The sequence below is a fragment of the Portunus trituberculatus genome, chromosome 17 (genome assembly GCF_017591435.1).
Source record: "Portunus trituberculatus isolate SZX2019 chromosome 17, ASM1759143v1, whole genome shotgun sequence".
NCBI classification, from domain to species: domain Eukaryota; kingdom Metazoa; phylum Arthropoda; class Malacostraca; order Decapoda; family Portunidae; genus Portunus; species Portunus trituberculatus.
Window position 1 is genome coordinate 2,526,289 of NC_059271.1, and position 16,212 is coordinate 2,542,500.

Below are 16,212 nucleotides of genomic sequence, written 5' to 3' on the forward strand. Positions count from 1 at the left end.
TCTTTTCTGCATTGCTCCAGTTCTGTATTCATGGTATATACTGTTTATACTTCTTATATTTTGTAATAATTAGTTATCAAGAGTAACTATACTGCAACATTTTAATTTAGTGATGATAGACTTAACTTTGGTATATAAGCATGTTATTATTATATTATTTGTGACTATTTGTGCTATGAAGTAAGTAGTAGTTTCAACAGTCATGGTAAAAGGGAATTCATTTCAACTACTACTGTTACATTTATCAGAATGAAACCACCATGTTAGTAGGTAAAGGCTATGAATATAATCATGGAAAAAAATATCAGATGTTTATTTAGATTTATTGTCTCTCAAACCTTGGGCCGGACACCACTAACACTGCTCAGCACACCACCTGTCATCACTCACATTGCTGGGGAGGGGGTAAGAAATTTGTGCTCTTAAACCAGTAAGGTAAAAATTTGGTCTCACAGAAGTCAGCTTCACACATCTCTATTGTCACATACATAGACAATTATTGTCACTATATTCCACAACAACAAAAAATATTCTTTAAAATGATTTACCCACATTGAAACAAAACAAAGATCAATAGTAATGAGCATATCTAACTGTAAAACATAACCATTTGACACCCGATTAGAAACTGTGGGCAAATATGCAAACCTGGTGAAGTCACTTGAAGCAAACTTAAGAATGAGATCCTTAAACTAACAGTTACATTGGTAAACTTTTCACATAACAACATAAGAAAAGTATTACTTCACATCTATCCTGATATACATTTATATACTTATATACTCCTTACAGAAAGACAATGAATACTCTTCTTCATGAAACAAAGTTGAGTGAACCCCAAGCTGTTGGGTTTCACTCCCAATGTTTCACGGATAAACCTTCGTCTTGCCCCCGTCGCTCACACGCTGGGCCATGGTCTGCATGGTGGTACCAAGGTGCATTCAAAAGGTCATCCACCTTATAATTTATTGGAAAATACTAGTACTGTAAATCTTACATACATTTCAGCAGACTGACCCTGAGGCATTACTTGGCTGCCGTTCTGGTCCACAGTCCAGCGTGTTGACCTTGGGGCTGCACGACAAAGAGGCCTGAGTGCCATCGGTGGCAGGAGAGCATGTAAAGTCTACCCACAATGGTTCCAGTATTCCTGGCTGGGATACTGTGGCCCAGATGAGAGACAAGTTTCTATGTAACATGATCCATTCTGAGACTTACATGTAATGTCAATAAAGCTGCTTTTTCAGTCATGTATAAAACAGGAGCACAAGAGTGACTACATTGACATCTCAGGTCTCAAAATATATTTTGATATGACTTCACTTCCAATCTTTAATCTGCAACACTTTCAAAATTTTTGATCATTCATTGGAACTGTCTACTTGCTGTCATTCTTTGAGTCATGAACATGAAAAAGACAATTAATAGAGGTATTTGCTAGCTATAGTATTTACCTAAACTGCTGATACTCAAAGCCTCCTACTGGGCTAGTCGCTGCTCGGTGGCCAGAGGAGCCACAGCAGCCGTGGCCTGGCCGGGGAGGGCGCTACACTCCAACTAGTCGCAACTCAGGACAAAACTAGCCTAGAGAGTAATTTCTATGGTGCACAATGCTACCATCATGGAAACAAAAAGTGTCTACACTTGATACTGATATGATTTAGATACAGTATTATTTTCTTATATTTCAAAAGCATACAGTGAGGGTTTTCACCTGCTATCCAAGAAGTTCAAACTCAAAACTCTTTAGGCCTTTAAATAACAACACCAGAGTGAATACTAAAAAAAACTGCATAACTGATTTAAGTTACACCAGCCTAGTAACTAAGGAAGACAATTACTGACTAAACTAAAGTGAAACATAACACAATCTGTTCTTGTACTAGTGGTCAACAGGGAGGCCAGCCAGGCTGTTGGATGCTTGATGCATATTTGAACCATTATTGTTTTTGTCTCAAATGCATGATTTAAATTAGTTATTTGTACAAATTTCATCAAAAGTAGTTTAAATAAAAAAAATGCTGTCCATAATTAGTCACACGCACACACCTGCAAACAACATAAATAATGAGTGCCGTTAGACTAAGCACTGTTTTGGCTTGAGTGATTTTGTAATGGATTCATAAATGTTCAAATGATATGGAAGGGAATGTTAGCTTTTGTTATAACAGAGATTAGTAAAACCAACATTCTCAGTTAATGCCAGAGACTAGCTACATATTCTAGCTATATAATCTATATAATCCATATTTACCAACCTACACCATCTTCTCTACACTAACATTTTGATGATAATACATACATGGACAGGCCAAAATTTTAATCAACTGATTGTTACAAGTTAATGGAAAAATACAAAAGTATTACACTTAAAAATCCATTCGCTGACGGCTCCGTGTGATCAATGCCTGGCGCTGGAACAAATGACTGCCACTGAATGAGCAAACACACAGTTGCACCCAAGATACAAAATACCTTCGTCATACAACAAGCACTAAAAAAGCATCTTCCAGCTGTTGAACTGAAACTCTTACACTTGACGATAACTCCAGCACTGTGGCGTGGGAGCCGGGTCTTCCTCGGTGAATCTCAGAGCAGCATCACAGTGACAGAACAACACACTGCTCCTATGCCCTCTCTGTCTCTCTGTTCCATCCTTTTCTAGCTTGGGCTCAGCTCCATCATTCTTTTCTCTGATTGTCCTCTCAGCACAGACTCGTGACCCTGGAGACTCAGCTGCCGGAGTCCAGTGCCCGTCGATCCAACCCAGCAGTATCTTGGTGGAGCCACACACACACAGGACACACACAACTTAGATACCTAAGTCCTTACAGGGTTGTTGCTCGCTCCAATAACTCATTGATGAATTTCTGAAACGCAACAAACAATGCTTTAATGAATCTCAAAGACAAATTTCAATAGAGATTAGGTAATGTAGTAGAAGTGCCTTAGTAAATCTTATTGATGAACTGAAAAGGGTACAAAAATATAAGGTATAAAGAAATCCCTTAATGAAATTCAATGATGGATTTCAGACCGACCAGAAGACTGCAGGTAGTTTGTGTTTTAACATGTTTTATGTGGTTAATTTTTAAGTGATGGTATATTTATAAGTTCCATTTTTCATACATAAGTTGTGGACACAAAACAGAGAGCAGGTGAGGTTAGCTGTGAAATAATGGCAGCAAACATTTCAAGGAAAAGCTTCCACATAATAAAGATCATGTGATCACTAATCTTTGCTGATAACTAGTGATAGCACCTGCTATCAGTTTGGATGTAGGCCAAGGATTATCAATGCAGGGCTACTGCTTAGCATTGCTGTGGCCAGGAATGCTGTCCAAAGGCAGAGCAGGTGTACAGGGATGCAGGAAGGAACATGATATCTATTGCGATTATTTATTATTATCTGTTTCAATTCTTTCATATTTAGCTTTTATTGGAATTGCTAAAAATTCATATGGATGAATGTACTGTATTCGCTGGTGAAGCACACATCAATGTCTTCTTTCAATTCTTCAAGGAATAATATGTTTTGATAACTACAGTACTGTACAGTCTGTGTGTGCTTAATCTTCCATCAAGTGTACTTCCCATATCCTGATGGTAGGAAGAAGTAGGTGGCACTTTAAGATTAACTCAGACATAAGTAAAGGGAGAGTCATTGCTCCATGTAAGATCAAGACTAGACTAAAATTATTCAGATATCTGAAATCTTTGCTGGAGAGAGGTATGGGAGATGATAAGAGAGCTTCTTCAAGTTCTATAACATTAACATGCATACTTTGAAGAAGCAAAATAAGACTGCATGTATGTGACCTTATTCTTTCACATCACAATAATGGTAATTGAGAATTATGAATATCTGGTATGTGAACAAGGCAACAGTGAGCTCATTCAATTTTTTGTAGTAGCTCTAGAAAAATGCTAAGGTGAACTTTTATCAGTACAAATTTGGTGCAAGTCACAGGACCTCCCTGAACCATGATATGCCTGAACTGCCTTAATCCCACATTTATGATGCAATGTCTTATCTATGTAGCTACTGTATTGTGCTGCCTTAGTAATGTCTGTTACTGTAGTTGGCCACCACTCAGAAGTACAGTAAGTAGGTGAGGACAACCAAGATTAACAAGAAAACTTAGTCATTTTAGACACCTTGTCTCTACAACTATCTATCCAGTGTGTTTGATGGTTACTAGTTACTCAGCACCACCACTACTGCACAAAACACACACTATCCATTCAGTGTGTGTGATGCTTGCCAGTTTGTCATTACCGTCCTTATTGAATATCTGAAGCAATACACACACACTACCCTTCCAATGTATCTGATAGTTACTAGTCACTCAGCACCACTACAACTGATTGGCTGAGCAAAACACACACTATCCGTCCAGTGTGTGTGATGCTTGCCAGTTTGACATTACCTCTCTTACTGAATATCTGAAGCAATACACACATACTACCCTTCTAAAGTGTCTGATGATTACTAGTCACTCAGCACCACCACAACTGAATATCTGAAGCAACACACATACTATTTCTTCATGTTCTCAATATCCTCTGCCCAATACCAACATTAAACAGTTCTTAAAGCTAAAATTGACTAAAAGGTTTCACTTGTATTAGTGAAAAGCAATTAATGTACTAATTTTAAAAAGTCTGATGCAGCCTTGCACAAAAAAACTGCATTACTTTGTCAGTGGAATATCTCACACCTCTACTGTAAGTGATGTCCTAATTCAAACACCCATAGTAAAAGCAAAACTAACAATGTACTACAAATTTCAAACATTGGATGAAGGCTTGCACAAAACACACAACACCACCACTGTGCTATACTAATTCTAACCTCTCAATTGTCTCTAATTCAAATATCCACTGGTAAACACAAAATTAATGATGTATTACTAATTTCAAAACACTGGAAAGTTTGTACATAACACACAACACTATTATTTCACCTCCAATGTGCTTTAATTTTAATGTCCAAATTGTGTCTTAATTCAAACATCCACTAGTGAAATGAACAATGTACTAATTCTAAGACAGGTGAAGGCTTGCACAAAACACAAACACCATTATGTCATCACTGGTCCGTCCCTCACCTTTACTATGCTCCTCACCTTTATTATGACAATTTTTAACCACTAAATGATGTCCTAATATAAACTACCACTGGTAAAAGCAAAATCAACGATGTACTAATTCTAAAACACTGGGTGAAAGTTCGTACACAACAGTAACAACACAATCACCAGCCTGTATCTCACCTCCACTTTATCCTTGGACTGTTTACAATCGGCCAAGGAGTCCCACAAATACTTCCTCTTCTTGAGCTCCCCGTCCACATCCAGCAGCTCATCCAGGTCCAGCTCCTTCTCTTCGTACTTGCCATCCTGCTGTGGGAGAGAATACAAGCATGATTCAACTCCCTTATGTGTCCTTAGAAGTGTGACTGTAAAATCCTCATGTGTCTTTAGAAGTGTGACTGTCAACTCCCTTATGTGTCTTTAGAAGCATGACTGTCAGCTTCCTTTTGTGTCTTTAGAAGTGTGACTGTCAACTCCCTCATGTGTCTTTAGAAGCATGACTGTCAGCTTCCTTATGTGTCTTTAGAAGTGTGACTGTCAATTCCCTCATGTGTCTTTAGAAGCATGACTGTCATGTGTCTTTAGAAGTGTGACTGTCAGCTCCCTTATGTCTTTAGAAGTGTGACTGTCAGCTCCCTCATGTGTCTTTAGAAGTGTGACTGTCAACTGCCTCATGTGTCTTTAGAAGTGTGACTGTCAGCTCCCTTATGTGTCTTTAGAAGTGTGACTGTCAGCTCCCTTATGTGTCTTTAGTTGGCCTGCAGACATTTCCTGCTTATATACTGTAGAAAGGTGGAGGGAGTGTGTGATGGAGGATATGAATCTGTTGGGGGTAGAAAAGCAGTTGTGGAAAGCAGTCATCGCCCGTCCAACCCTAACCTAAATGTAAAAATGCAGACGTTAAACAAAAATGATGATGATGATACTGTATTTTATTTTGTAATGTTTGCTTTCTTTATTTCATTCGCTTGTAATTTTTTTTTTTTTTTTTTTTTTTTTGCTCTTGTTGATTAATGTAACAGAAATTTACTTATAACTACTACATCAGTCACAAATCTTCTAAACTTTATTTCTTTTCTCTCCAAACTTTTCCACCAGCATACAGTGTCAGGTGCTGTATTCGTGTAAGTGTTATTCATGTTATGCATCCACACAGTAATTACATAAATATAAGTAACACAGTACAAGATGCATGCTTCAAGACATTTGTTCCTTTATTTCAGCTGTCTGTTCACCTGCAAGAGGACTGGCAATTAAGTGGGCTTTTTTTTTGTTTGCCTTAACCAATTTCCCCTCATACATTAAAAGAGAGAGAGAGAGAGAGAGAGAGAGAGAGAGAGAGAGAGAGAGAGAGAGAGAGAGAGAGAGAGAGAGAGAGAGAGAGAGAGAGAGAGAGAGAGAGAGGAAGCATTTATCATAGCCATAAATGAGAAGTAACATTTTGAACTTATACGGTGAACAACAACTTACATTTTGCATTGAAAAAAATAAAACCAACTCACACAAATTTCTCATATAGTGTAGTAACCAATGAAAATATGACAGTGCTACCTGCCCCCATCCCGACCCCCTACCCCTTCCCACCTTGTCAGTGGCAGGTGGGTGTTTCCAGCTGACACATCCTCACTTCCTTCACCAACAAACACCTCCCACCTTTACTAAAATCAAAACCTCCAAGCAATTTTAGACCTTTTACCACATTTAACGCTGTAATTACACTTCAACCACTACAAAGAATACATTAATATTTTCTTGATGCTTTCTTGTCTCATCAGTTTTAGGGAAGGACAGCGGCAACCATTATTCCTTGTCCTCATCTGTCTTACCCCCCTTCCTCTCCCCCACACCTCCTTCATGCATCCTGCCCTACCTACCTACATTCAACAAAGCCTGGAAATGTATCCCCTCCAGCACATTGGTCCCTCTTACTCCTTCTTAGACACACAGTATTCACCCTCTGGCATTGAAACATTCCCCTCATGGATTATTATTATTATTTTTTTTTTTCATCATCATTATCAATTCACTTTATTCATCTAACATGTTCATTTATTTATTTATTTATTTATTTATATTCTTCTGTAACAGTATTCCCCCTCTTGCCTTGAAACATTCTCCTCACAGATTATTATTATTATTATTTTTCTATCATCCTTATCAATTCATCTTATTTATCTAACTTATACATTATTTATCTATCTATTTATTTATTTATTTTTGTAAAAGTATTCCCTCACTTGCCTTGTAACATTTCCCTCACAGATTATTACTATTATTATTTTTCTATCATCATTACCAATTCACCCAGTTCACCCTGATATTGTTGTCAACGAAGTACCTATTCCTAATTGTTCGTCTCTGAAGTTACTCGGAGTCACCCTTGATCCCAAACTTACTTTTGAGTTGCACTTGCGTTCACTTGCATCATCAGTCTCATGTAAAGTTGGTTTGTTACGCAAATGTAGGCGGATATATTCCTCTGATGATATTGTAAGAAATTGCTTTTACTCTTTCATACTGCCTCATTTTGAATATTGTCACTCTGTGTGGATCTCTGCAGCAGAGTCTCACTTAAAGCTTTTAGATAGAGCATTCAACCAGATTAAATTTCTTCTTCCTAATCTTGAGATTAATCTTCGGCATCGTCGTTTGGTTGGATCATTGTCCTATTTCTTCAAAATCATGTCTAATTCCAACCACCCGTTGCATTGTCATTTGCCTGCCCCTTCACTACCAGCACGTGCTACAAGACAATCCTTGATCATGAATGACCGTTCCTTGTCTGTGAATCGATGTAATACTTCACAATTTTCCCGGTGTTTTATCCCAGTATCTGCTAGACTCTGGAATACAATTCCCAACGAGATTGTTAATTCTAGTAACATTGAAGCATTTAAAAAACGTGTGAATACCTTTCTTCTCTCTGAACTCACTACCTCTTAGATCTCTACCAATCTTCCTATTCTGTTGTTCATTCCTGTTACTTCCTTTCACTTATCGGTGAGGTGCCGCCCACTGGGCCTTTGGGTTTATGCAGTTATGCTTTCCAGTGGGTCGCCTTCATTGACCTCATAATAATAATAATAATAATAATAATTCATTTTTATCTACCTAACTTACACATTTCTTTTATTTAATTCTTTTAAGATAGACAGGGCACCAGCAACAAAAATAATGGTGGCACTGTGTGAAGCTAAATAAAAGTGATCCAAACCACTGCTGCTGATGGTTTGGATACAGACAGGTTGATATCAGTGAAATGAATGAAGGAGGAGGTGAAATGTCAGGAAAGGAGAAATATCCTAGAGAAATAAGTCACATTTATCAAGAGGGAAATATTCTTGAAGGATAAAAATGCAGTAGAATCAAGGTAGATCTCTGGAGAGGATGATGTTTGAGGGAGAGGAGAGAGAAAAAGAAATGAGAAAAAAAAAATGTCCATGGAGGAATAAGTTGTATGGATGAAATATCAAGAAGGGGAAAGGTCCTGTACACTCTCTTACATCAGCCCTTCCTCCTTCATACCTCGACTTCCTCAGAAACCTAAATATCTTTTCTCTCTCTCTCTCTCTCTCTCTCTCTCTCTCTCTCTCTCTCTCTCTCTCTTAACTCTCATTCCCACATCTCCCTTCCCTTTCTTTCCACTTTCACTCTGCCTTTACATCTCAACAAGCTCCCTTCATCTCCATCTCCATAATTTCCTGTCTGTCACTCAGCCACTTTTTCCTCCCTTTCCTACCTGGACACTCACACACCTTGTCTCCTCCTCCTCCTACTCTCCACCTCCCCTAACACTCCTGTCCTGCTGGGTTTCAATCTTTATGACTCGCTTGTATCAGTCAGGCCACAGGCAACAAAAATAATAGTGGCACTGTTTGAAGCTAATAAAACTGATCCCTCCTGTGTCCTTGCTCTCAGATAAAGAGTAGGGTGACTAGCATGGACTCCACTATCAAGTTATTAGTGCACAGTTAACAGCAACACCATAAATCTAGAAGTGAGGCAAGGGATGTGACAAGGCAGATGCTGGTGATATCTGGTAGAACAAGAAGTAATGGGTTTAGCCTCTATTAACCCCCTTCAGTACCAAGACAGGTTTCCATATTAATTTTCCTTACCAGTTGGTGATTTTCTACAGCTTCAGAAACTTATGTGGGGGGATTGAAATAGTGTAGACTCTGGGCATTAGTCTTCTAACCTCCACAGACCCTTCCTAATGTAAATAAAATTGTCCAATCGTCTACAAAACTCATGGTAAAAATGCCCCAGTACTGAAGGAGTTGAAAAGGCATCAGAAGAAATTGGTGTTAAGATAAGAGTGGTAGATGATTTATTTGTTAATTTATTTGTATTTTTTATGTGGCCAAGGGTAATAAAAGATGAAAAGGAAGCATAAGTCCTCTAAAATTGCCAGTCCTTAAATAATAGACTCAGTTATCCAGTTGTGAGTTAAATGAAAGTGTGAAGAGAAGACTTGGGATATTCATGGATAGGGATGAAAGGTGGATGTAGGTAGATATGGTTAATACAGGAACTACTGCTGTTAGGCTTATGGAATAGTATAGACTCTCTCTCTCTCTCTCTCTCTCTCTCTCTCTCTCTGTAATTTTTCCTCTTATACTTTGCATCTCTTATTTCTTCAAATCTAATATTTCCCTTTCATGTTACATTTAATAATAACATTTACAGAATACAGCACTTCCAGATTCTGTCTATTAATGCTTTTCATTCTATTTCTTTCTTTCTTTCATTTTGAAGTTAAGCATTTTTCTTTTTCTTTCCATTTCTTTCTTTTTTCTCATTTTTATGTTAAGCATTGTTCTCTCTTTTCTATCTTTCTTTTCATTTTAAGTTAAACAATTCTCTCTCTTTTCTTTCTATTTTTTTCTTTTTCATTTTTAAGTTGAGCATTGTTCTCTCTCCATTCTTTCCATTTTTTTTTCATTTTTAAGTTCAGCATTGTTGTCTCTTTTCTATCTTTCTTTTTCATTTTTAAGTTAAGGAATTCTTCTCTCTCTTTTCTTTCTTTTTCATTTTTAAGTTAAGCAATGTTCTCTCTCCTTTCTTTCCATTTTTTTTTTTTTTTAAGTTAAGCACTGTTCTTTCTCATACTTCATTTACTACTAACATTTCCACAACAAAACACTCTTCATTTGGCATTTCAAAATAGGCTGAATTCAGCTTAACCAACCATTATTCTCAGGTAAAAATCATAATACTACTTGTTTTTATTTCCATGTTTAACAGCAGCGTTCTTTCATGGCACAATTAATAACAATGACATTTCCATGACATATCCATCCTCATTCTCAATTCAACGTAAGCTAATCATAATACCCGAAACTCGGCTTGAATATATAATGTACTCTGCTTTTCCCTCAATCAGCAGATTAGAAATGTTAACCCCTTCAGTGCTATAACACGTTTTCACATTCATTCTGTTTACTATTTGGTGATTTTATAAAACTTCAGGAACTTATGTGGGGATTAAAATAGTGAAGATTCTGGCTATAAATCTCTTGACCTCCATAAGCCTTTCCTAATGTAAGTAAAATTGTCTAATCACACCAAAAAACTCATGGTGAAAATGCATCCCAGTACTGAAAGTTAATACAGTGGAAGTGAGGACAACGTAATTCTTTTCAGGCACTTCAATGTGTTCTTGACTTGTTATTATTGACTGCAGTGGAGAGTTATTGTGGATTTATTGAAATACGGGGTTTGTAAGTTATTCCCATGTGTATTTCCGTGATTCTTGGTGAAAAAAATTTAATGAGGATCTGACGTTATCAACAAGAACAAATGCTCATGAAACCACGTAAAGAAAAAACAAAAGAAAAAAAAATATATATCTGTGGCCTTTGGAAACAGCTCTCACGAAACGAAACAACAAATTACCAAAACACAGACCATGAAAGCTCAATTTCCTACCATCTACAGTTATCCTCCAATCCTCCCCCATAAAATCCTACAAAACATTAAAAAATATCGACAAAATTAAGGCACTGGAGCTATACTGAACCTTTACTCATTCAAAACATCATACTGGAAACCTCATGACGCAATTAACCTCACCAACCAAACGAACACTTTATTCTGAAACGCCTTGCTGTCACACCATCACTGCTTTCTACAGGCTCCAGTTGAAGATATTCGTGTTTTTATGAATATTTTTATGGTTCTGATGATGGAATGGCAAGATTTCTAGTTTATTAAAAGGAAAAACTGTCTTGAAAACCCGGTTAATTGTCTCTGTGGCCTTGGAAAATTGTCGTGGTGAGAGGGGAAGGTGTCACTGCTTTCCAAAGGCGCTAGTTGAAGATACTCGTGTTTTTAAGAATATTTTTATGGTTCTGAGGATGGATTGGCAAGATTTCTAGTTTATTAATAGGAGAAACTGTCTTGAAAACCCGGCTAGTTGTCTCTGTGGCCTTGCAAACTTGTAATGAAAGGGGGAAGATGTTTTTGAGTACGGACCAAAGTTTAATTAGGCGTTGCTTCACGGCTCTTCTATGACATCCGTGAGTTGGCGACGGACCCTCGGAACAGGATGGAGGCGCCGTGAAAACCGTGCCTCGTTTCAGGTCCATTAGCGACTACAGACGTCACCTGACACCCACTGGAGGCCCGCCAAGCCCTCCTGGCGCCCCGACAGAAGAAGCAGCGGCGGCAGGAACAGAGACAAGAGTAATGGGAAGGAAATGGACACAAGGGAGGAGGAGGAGGACAAGTAATATGAAGGAAGAGGACGAGAATGTTTTTTTTCTTTTGACTAAGACGAGAAAGGAAAGTGGAAAATTGTGAGAAGGAGGATGAAGTGGAGAAGTTGCAGGAAAAGAGGTAAGAGTAATGGGAGATAAATGGACAGAAGGAAAGTGAAGGAGGAGGAGGAGCAAAAGCAAGATGAAGGAAAAGGACAAGAACACTTTTTTTTTTTTTTTTGAGTAAGACGAGGAGGAAAGTGGAAAATTGTGAGAAGGAGGACGAAGTGGAGAAGTTGCAGGAACAGAGGGAAGAATATTGGAGATAAATGGACACAAGGGAAGTGGAGGAGGAGGAGGGGAAAGAGTAATATGAAGGAAAAGGACGACGAGAATACTTTTTTTTCTTCCTCTTTTTTGGGTAAGACGAGGAAGAAAGTGAAAAATTGTGGAGAAGTTGCAGGAAACGAGGCAAGAGTAATGGGAGGAGGGAAACGGATACTAGGGAAGAGGAGGAAGAGGAGAAAAGTAAGGCGAAGGAAACGGACAGGGAGAAAATAAGGATACTCTTCTTTCTTTTGGGGGAGTGAAAGACGAAGAAGAAAGTGGAAAATACTGAGAAGGAGGATGAAATGGAGAGAGAGAGAGAGAGAGAGAGAGAGAGAGAGAGAGAGAGAGAGAGAGAGAGAGAGAGAAGGGGAAAATAATAAAACAGACACGGGGAATAAGAGGAGGAGGAGGAGGAGGAGGAGGAGGAGAAGGACGAGGAGGGAGAAGAAGAGAGCCAAAAGTAGTGGGAAGGAAACGGATAAAGAACGAGCTAAGTTTACTAGAGGAGGAGGACGAGGAGGAGAATAACAAGGAGGAAATGTATAGTAAGAAGGAAATAGGGAGGAAAAAAGATAAGATATTTTACTACGAGACGGAAAAGTTAGGTGAGCAGGAAAGACACAATGACCTCTCTCTCTCTCTCTCTCTCTCTCTCTCTCTCTCTCTCTCTCTCTCTCTCTCTCTCATCCTTCCCTATCACTATTATCACAACAGTATCTGAGAGTGAAGTACGTGACTCATAGCAACAGCCAAGACGAAGCGTGCAAGAACAGAGACCAACGAGAATCTTGCCTTTAACTAAATCTAACCTGATATTAATGCAAAGGTTACTCCCAATGTAGGCAAAATATGTATGTGTGGAGCAGAGTCGTGCCTTTCCCTTCCCTTCCACCATTATCGACTTTCCTGTCGCCACACTGTATGTACGTACCCTTGCAACCCACCTCACCTCATCTCACGTCACGTCTTCCGCTCCCTCACAACCCCTCACCCCTCCTTTCCTCTCTCACCCTCACCACTCCACTCATGTATGCATATGTATACACACACACACACACAAACACTCGCACACAAACATATACACACATTTGACAATATTAAAAAAACGCTCTGCTCTCTCACCATGATTATTTTCCAAGGCCACAGAGATGACTGGCGGGGTTTACAAGAGTGTTTCTCCAGTTAAATAAGGCAGAAATCTTGTCACTCTGCCTCTAGAACCGTAAAAACACCTTAAAAAAACTCGGGTAAATTTAAATAAAATGTTATGAAATAGTGGAGGGGAGTGAAGCCCAGAAGTGTTTGAGAATACAAGCCTATGATATACACGTGCAGCCAGCCAGCCAGCCAACCAACTCACAAAGGAAGGAACTACAAACAGCCACAGCCAGAATGTCAAGAATTTGGGCAGACAGGCGACCGGCCACACAAAGCTGTCACAGAAGCAAGACCGCGCAACAAACAGCCAACCAGCCAGCCAGCCAGACAGACAGCCAGACAGCCAGGACATTACCAATACATGACAGCCAATCAGACAGCTAGACGGAGAAGGGAAATAGTAAACTTAGCTGGTGGATCGCAAGGCAGGCAAGCAGGCAGACAGACAGGCAGACAGACAGACACAGCGGCCAGTCAGTCAGTCAGTTTGTCAGTCAGCCAGGTGAAGCAGTGAGGTTGTGAGAAGGTAGAGAGTCAGTTAGCGAGAAAGAAGATAGACAGTCAGACGGTAAGATAGAAAAGCTGCTTAAGTTCACGTAATATTCTCTCTCTCTCTCTCTCTCTCTCTCTCTCTCTCTCTCTCTCTCTCTCTCTCTCTCTCTCTGGTTTAAGCCCAGCAAACACTATATACTTGGCTGAAGAGACGAGCCTGTGAATGAAAGAAGAATGACCCTCACAGCTTCCATTCTCTCATTACCAAGGCCTCCGTTTCATTACTTCCCACGTGTCAATAGAGAGTCGCGTCACGTTAATGATGGTGCTTTCACGATCAATAAGGAGTGAATTATCAGGCCTGCCACTCGTTCAACACAATCCTATCTAATTAAAGGGTATAAGATTGGTGACTTCAGTTTGTTCCATTCATCTGCCACTGTATATCGAGGGTAATTTCTTTGTGTTTCTGTTTTTCTGTTTTAAAGTGTTTTAGCATTCGTTCAACACAATCCTATCTAATTAAGGGATATAAGATTGGTGATTTGAGTTTGTTCCATTCATCTGCCATTGTATATTGAAGGGTAATTTCTTTGTGTTTCTGTTTTTTTTTTCTGTTTTCAAGTGTTTTTCGAGGTTGTGGCTAACGGTGACCTTATTCCTCCCTATCTCCTTCTCTTAACCTCTTCAGTACTGGGACACATTTTTTTACCTTGAGATTTGTGTACGATTAGACCATTTTATTGACATTAGGAAGGATCTATGGAGGTCAGAAGATTAACGGCTTCAGTCTTCACTATTTCTATCCCCCTTAAGTTTCTGAAGCTGTGCAAAATCACCAAATCGTAAGCGAAATGAAACGCGTTATGGTATTCTCTCTTCCACGCTTCCTTCCTCTTCCTTCCCGCCTCAAAAAGCTTCATTCAATTCTCTTAATTTTCTTTAGCCCCATCAATCCTGGGACGCATTTTTACCATGAGTTTTGGATACGATTAGACGATTTTGTTTATATTAGTAAGGGTCTCTGAATGTCGAATGATTAATAGCCAGAGTCCTCACCATTTTAATCCTCACATGAGTTTCTGAAGCTGCATAATATCGCCAAATGTTAAGCAGAATGAATATGAAAGCGTGTCATGGGACCAAAGGAGGTTAATGATAATAATCCTGTGGTTCATTTGCCACGACAGTTACAAATATACGTACATAATTATTCACCATAACATGTCAATATTATTTCCCTAAAAGGCCGAAATAGACGAAAAAAAAAAAGAAAGAAAAAAAAATGAATTGAATCTAATGTATTTATCAACAATTTCTTATCATGTTTCTTTCTTTCTTTCACTTATTAAATTAGCTATCTTATTTTATCTTATCTCATTTTATTACATTTTACCCCCATTTTAGTTTCTATTAGTCTGCATATCTATTTTATCTATTTATTTATCTTATTTGCTGATCTTTTCACCCTTTGCTTTATCACATATCTTTCCTTCACTTCTTCATCCATCTTGTTTATCATATCTTATTCTATTCTATCATATTTCACTTTATTTTACTTTCATACTGGTTTACACATCCATCTTATTCCCCTATCTATCTTATTTGTTTATTTTTCCATCCCCTGACCTAGTTTCCCAGCGAGAGCTAACACTGTGCAAATGAAACAGATTCCCGGCCATTCCCTCCACGCGGCGCAGTCTTTACTCAATATTACACCAGACCTCCCACTCGTTACCCATCCAATTACCCTCCCAGCCAGCCAGGCACCACCATATTCACAGCACCATCCCTCCATTCATTATTCATCAAAGTATAGCTTCCCCCCTATCCTTTCCTGCGAGACCCCTCCTCCTGTCCTCCCTCCATGTCCTTCTTTATTCTCTCTGCACCCCCTCCTCGATATCCTACAGTAACACCCGTCTCCGTTCACTAGTTCTATTAAAAACGCTTTGCTTTCCCACCACGACCACTAACCTCACCTCACCTCGCTTCACTTAAGGCCACAGAGATGATTAGCAGCGTTGCCATGACTACTACTCTTATTAACGCTAGAAATTTTGTTAATCTGTCTGTCACTAGAATTGTAAAAGAAAACACTCTCTGAGATTCGTGTCACTTCATCTACAGCCTTGGGAAAGTAGTAGAGGTGGTGGGTAGAGCAACTGTAGCTGGTCAAACTATACTCCAATTAGCACTGTAGAAATATTGCTAACCTGTCACTAGAACTATAGAAGCAACACCTCTAAAGGCCCATGTCACTTCATCAACAGCTTTGGGAGAGTAAAAGAAGATGCCTGAAGAATATAACTCCTAATAACACTGTAGAAATCTTGATAATCTGTCACTGGAACTACAGAAACAACCTTTAAAGACCTGTGTCATTTCATCTAGTAGTGGAAGGTGCTTTAAGAATATAACTCCTATTAACACCT

At 38.9% G+C, this 16,212-nt stretch overlaps 1 protein-coding gene across 3 annotated transcripts in view; it reads right to left on the reverse strand.

The window, feature by feature from the left end:
- Positions 1-309: 309 nt before the first annotated feature.
- The window catches only part of LOC123504968 (protein phosphatase 1 regulatory subunit 14C-like), a 199,733-nt gene continuing 183,830 nt past the window's right edge, over positions 310-16,212 (reverse strand). For all 3 annotated transcript variants that reach the window (XM_045255944.1, XM_045255942.1, XM_045255943.1), the window contains exons 4-5: positions 5,277-5,405; positions 310-2,870 (exon numbers count right to left, since the gene is read on the reverse strand). In XM_045255944.1, the coding sequence (XP_045111879.1) occupies positions 2,829-2,870; positions 5,277-5,405 (171 nt within the window). In that variant the 3' untranslated portion in view covers positions 310-2,828. The remainder of the gene's footprint in view (positions 2,871-5,276; positions 5,406-16,212) is intronic.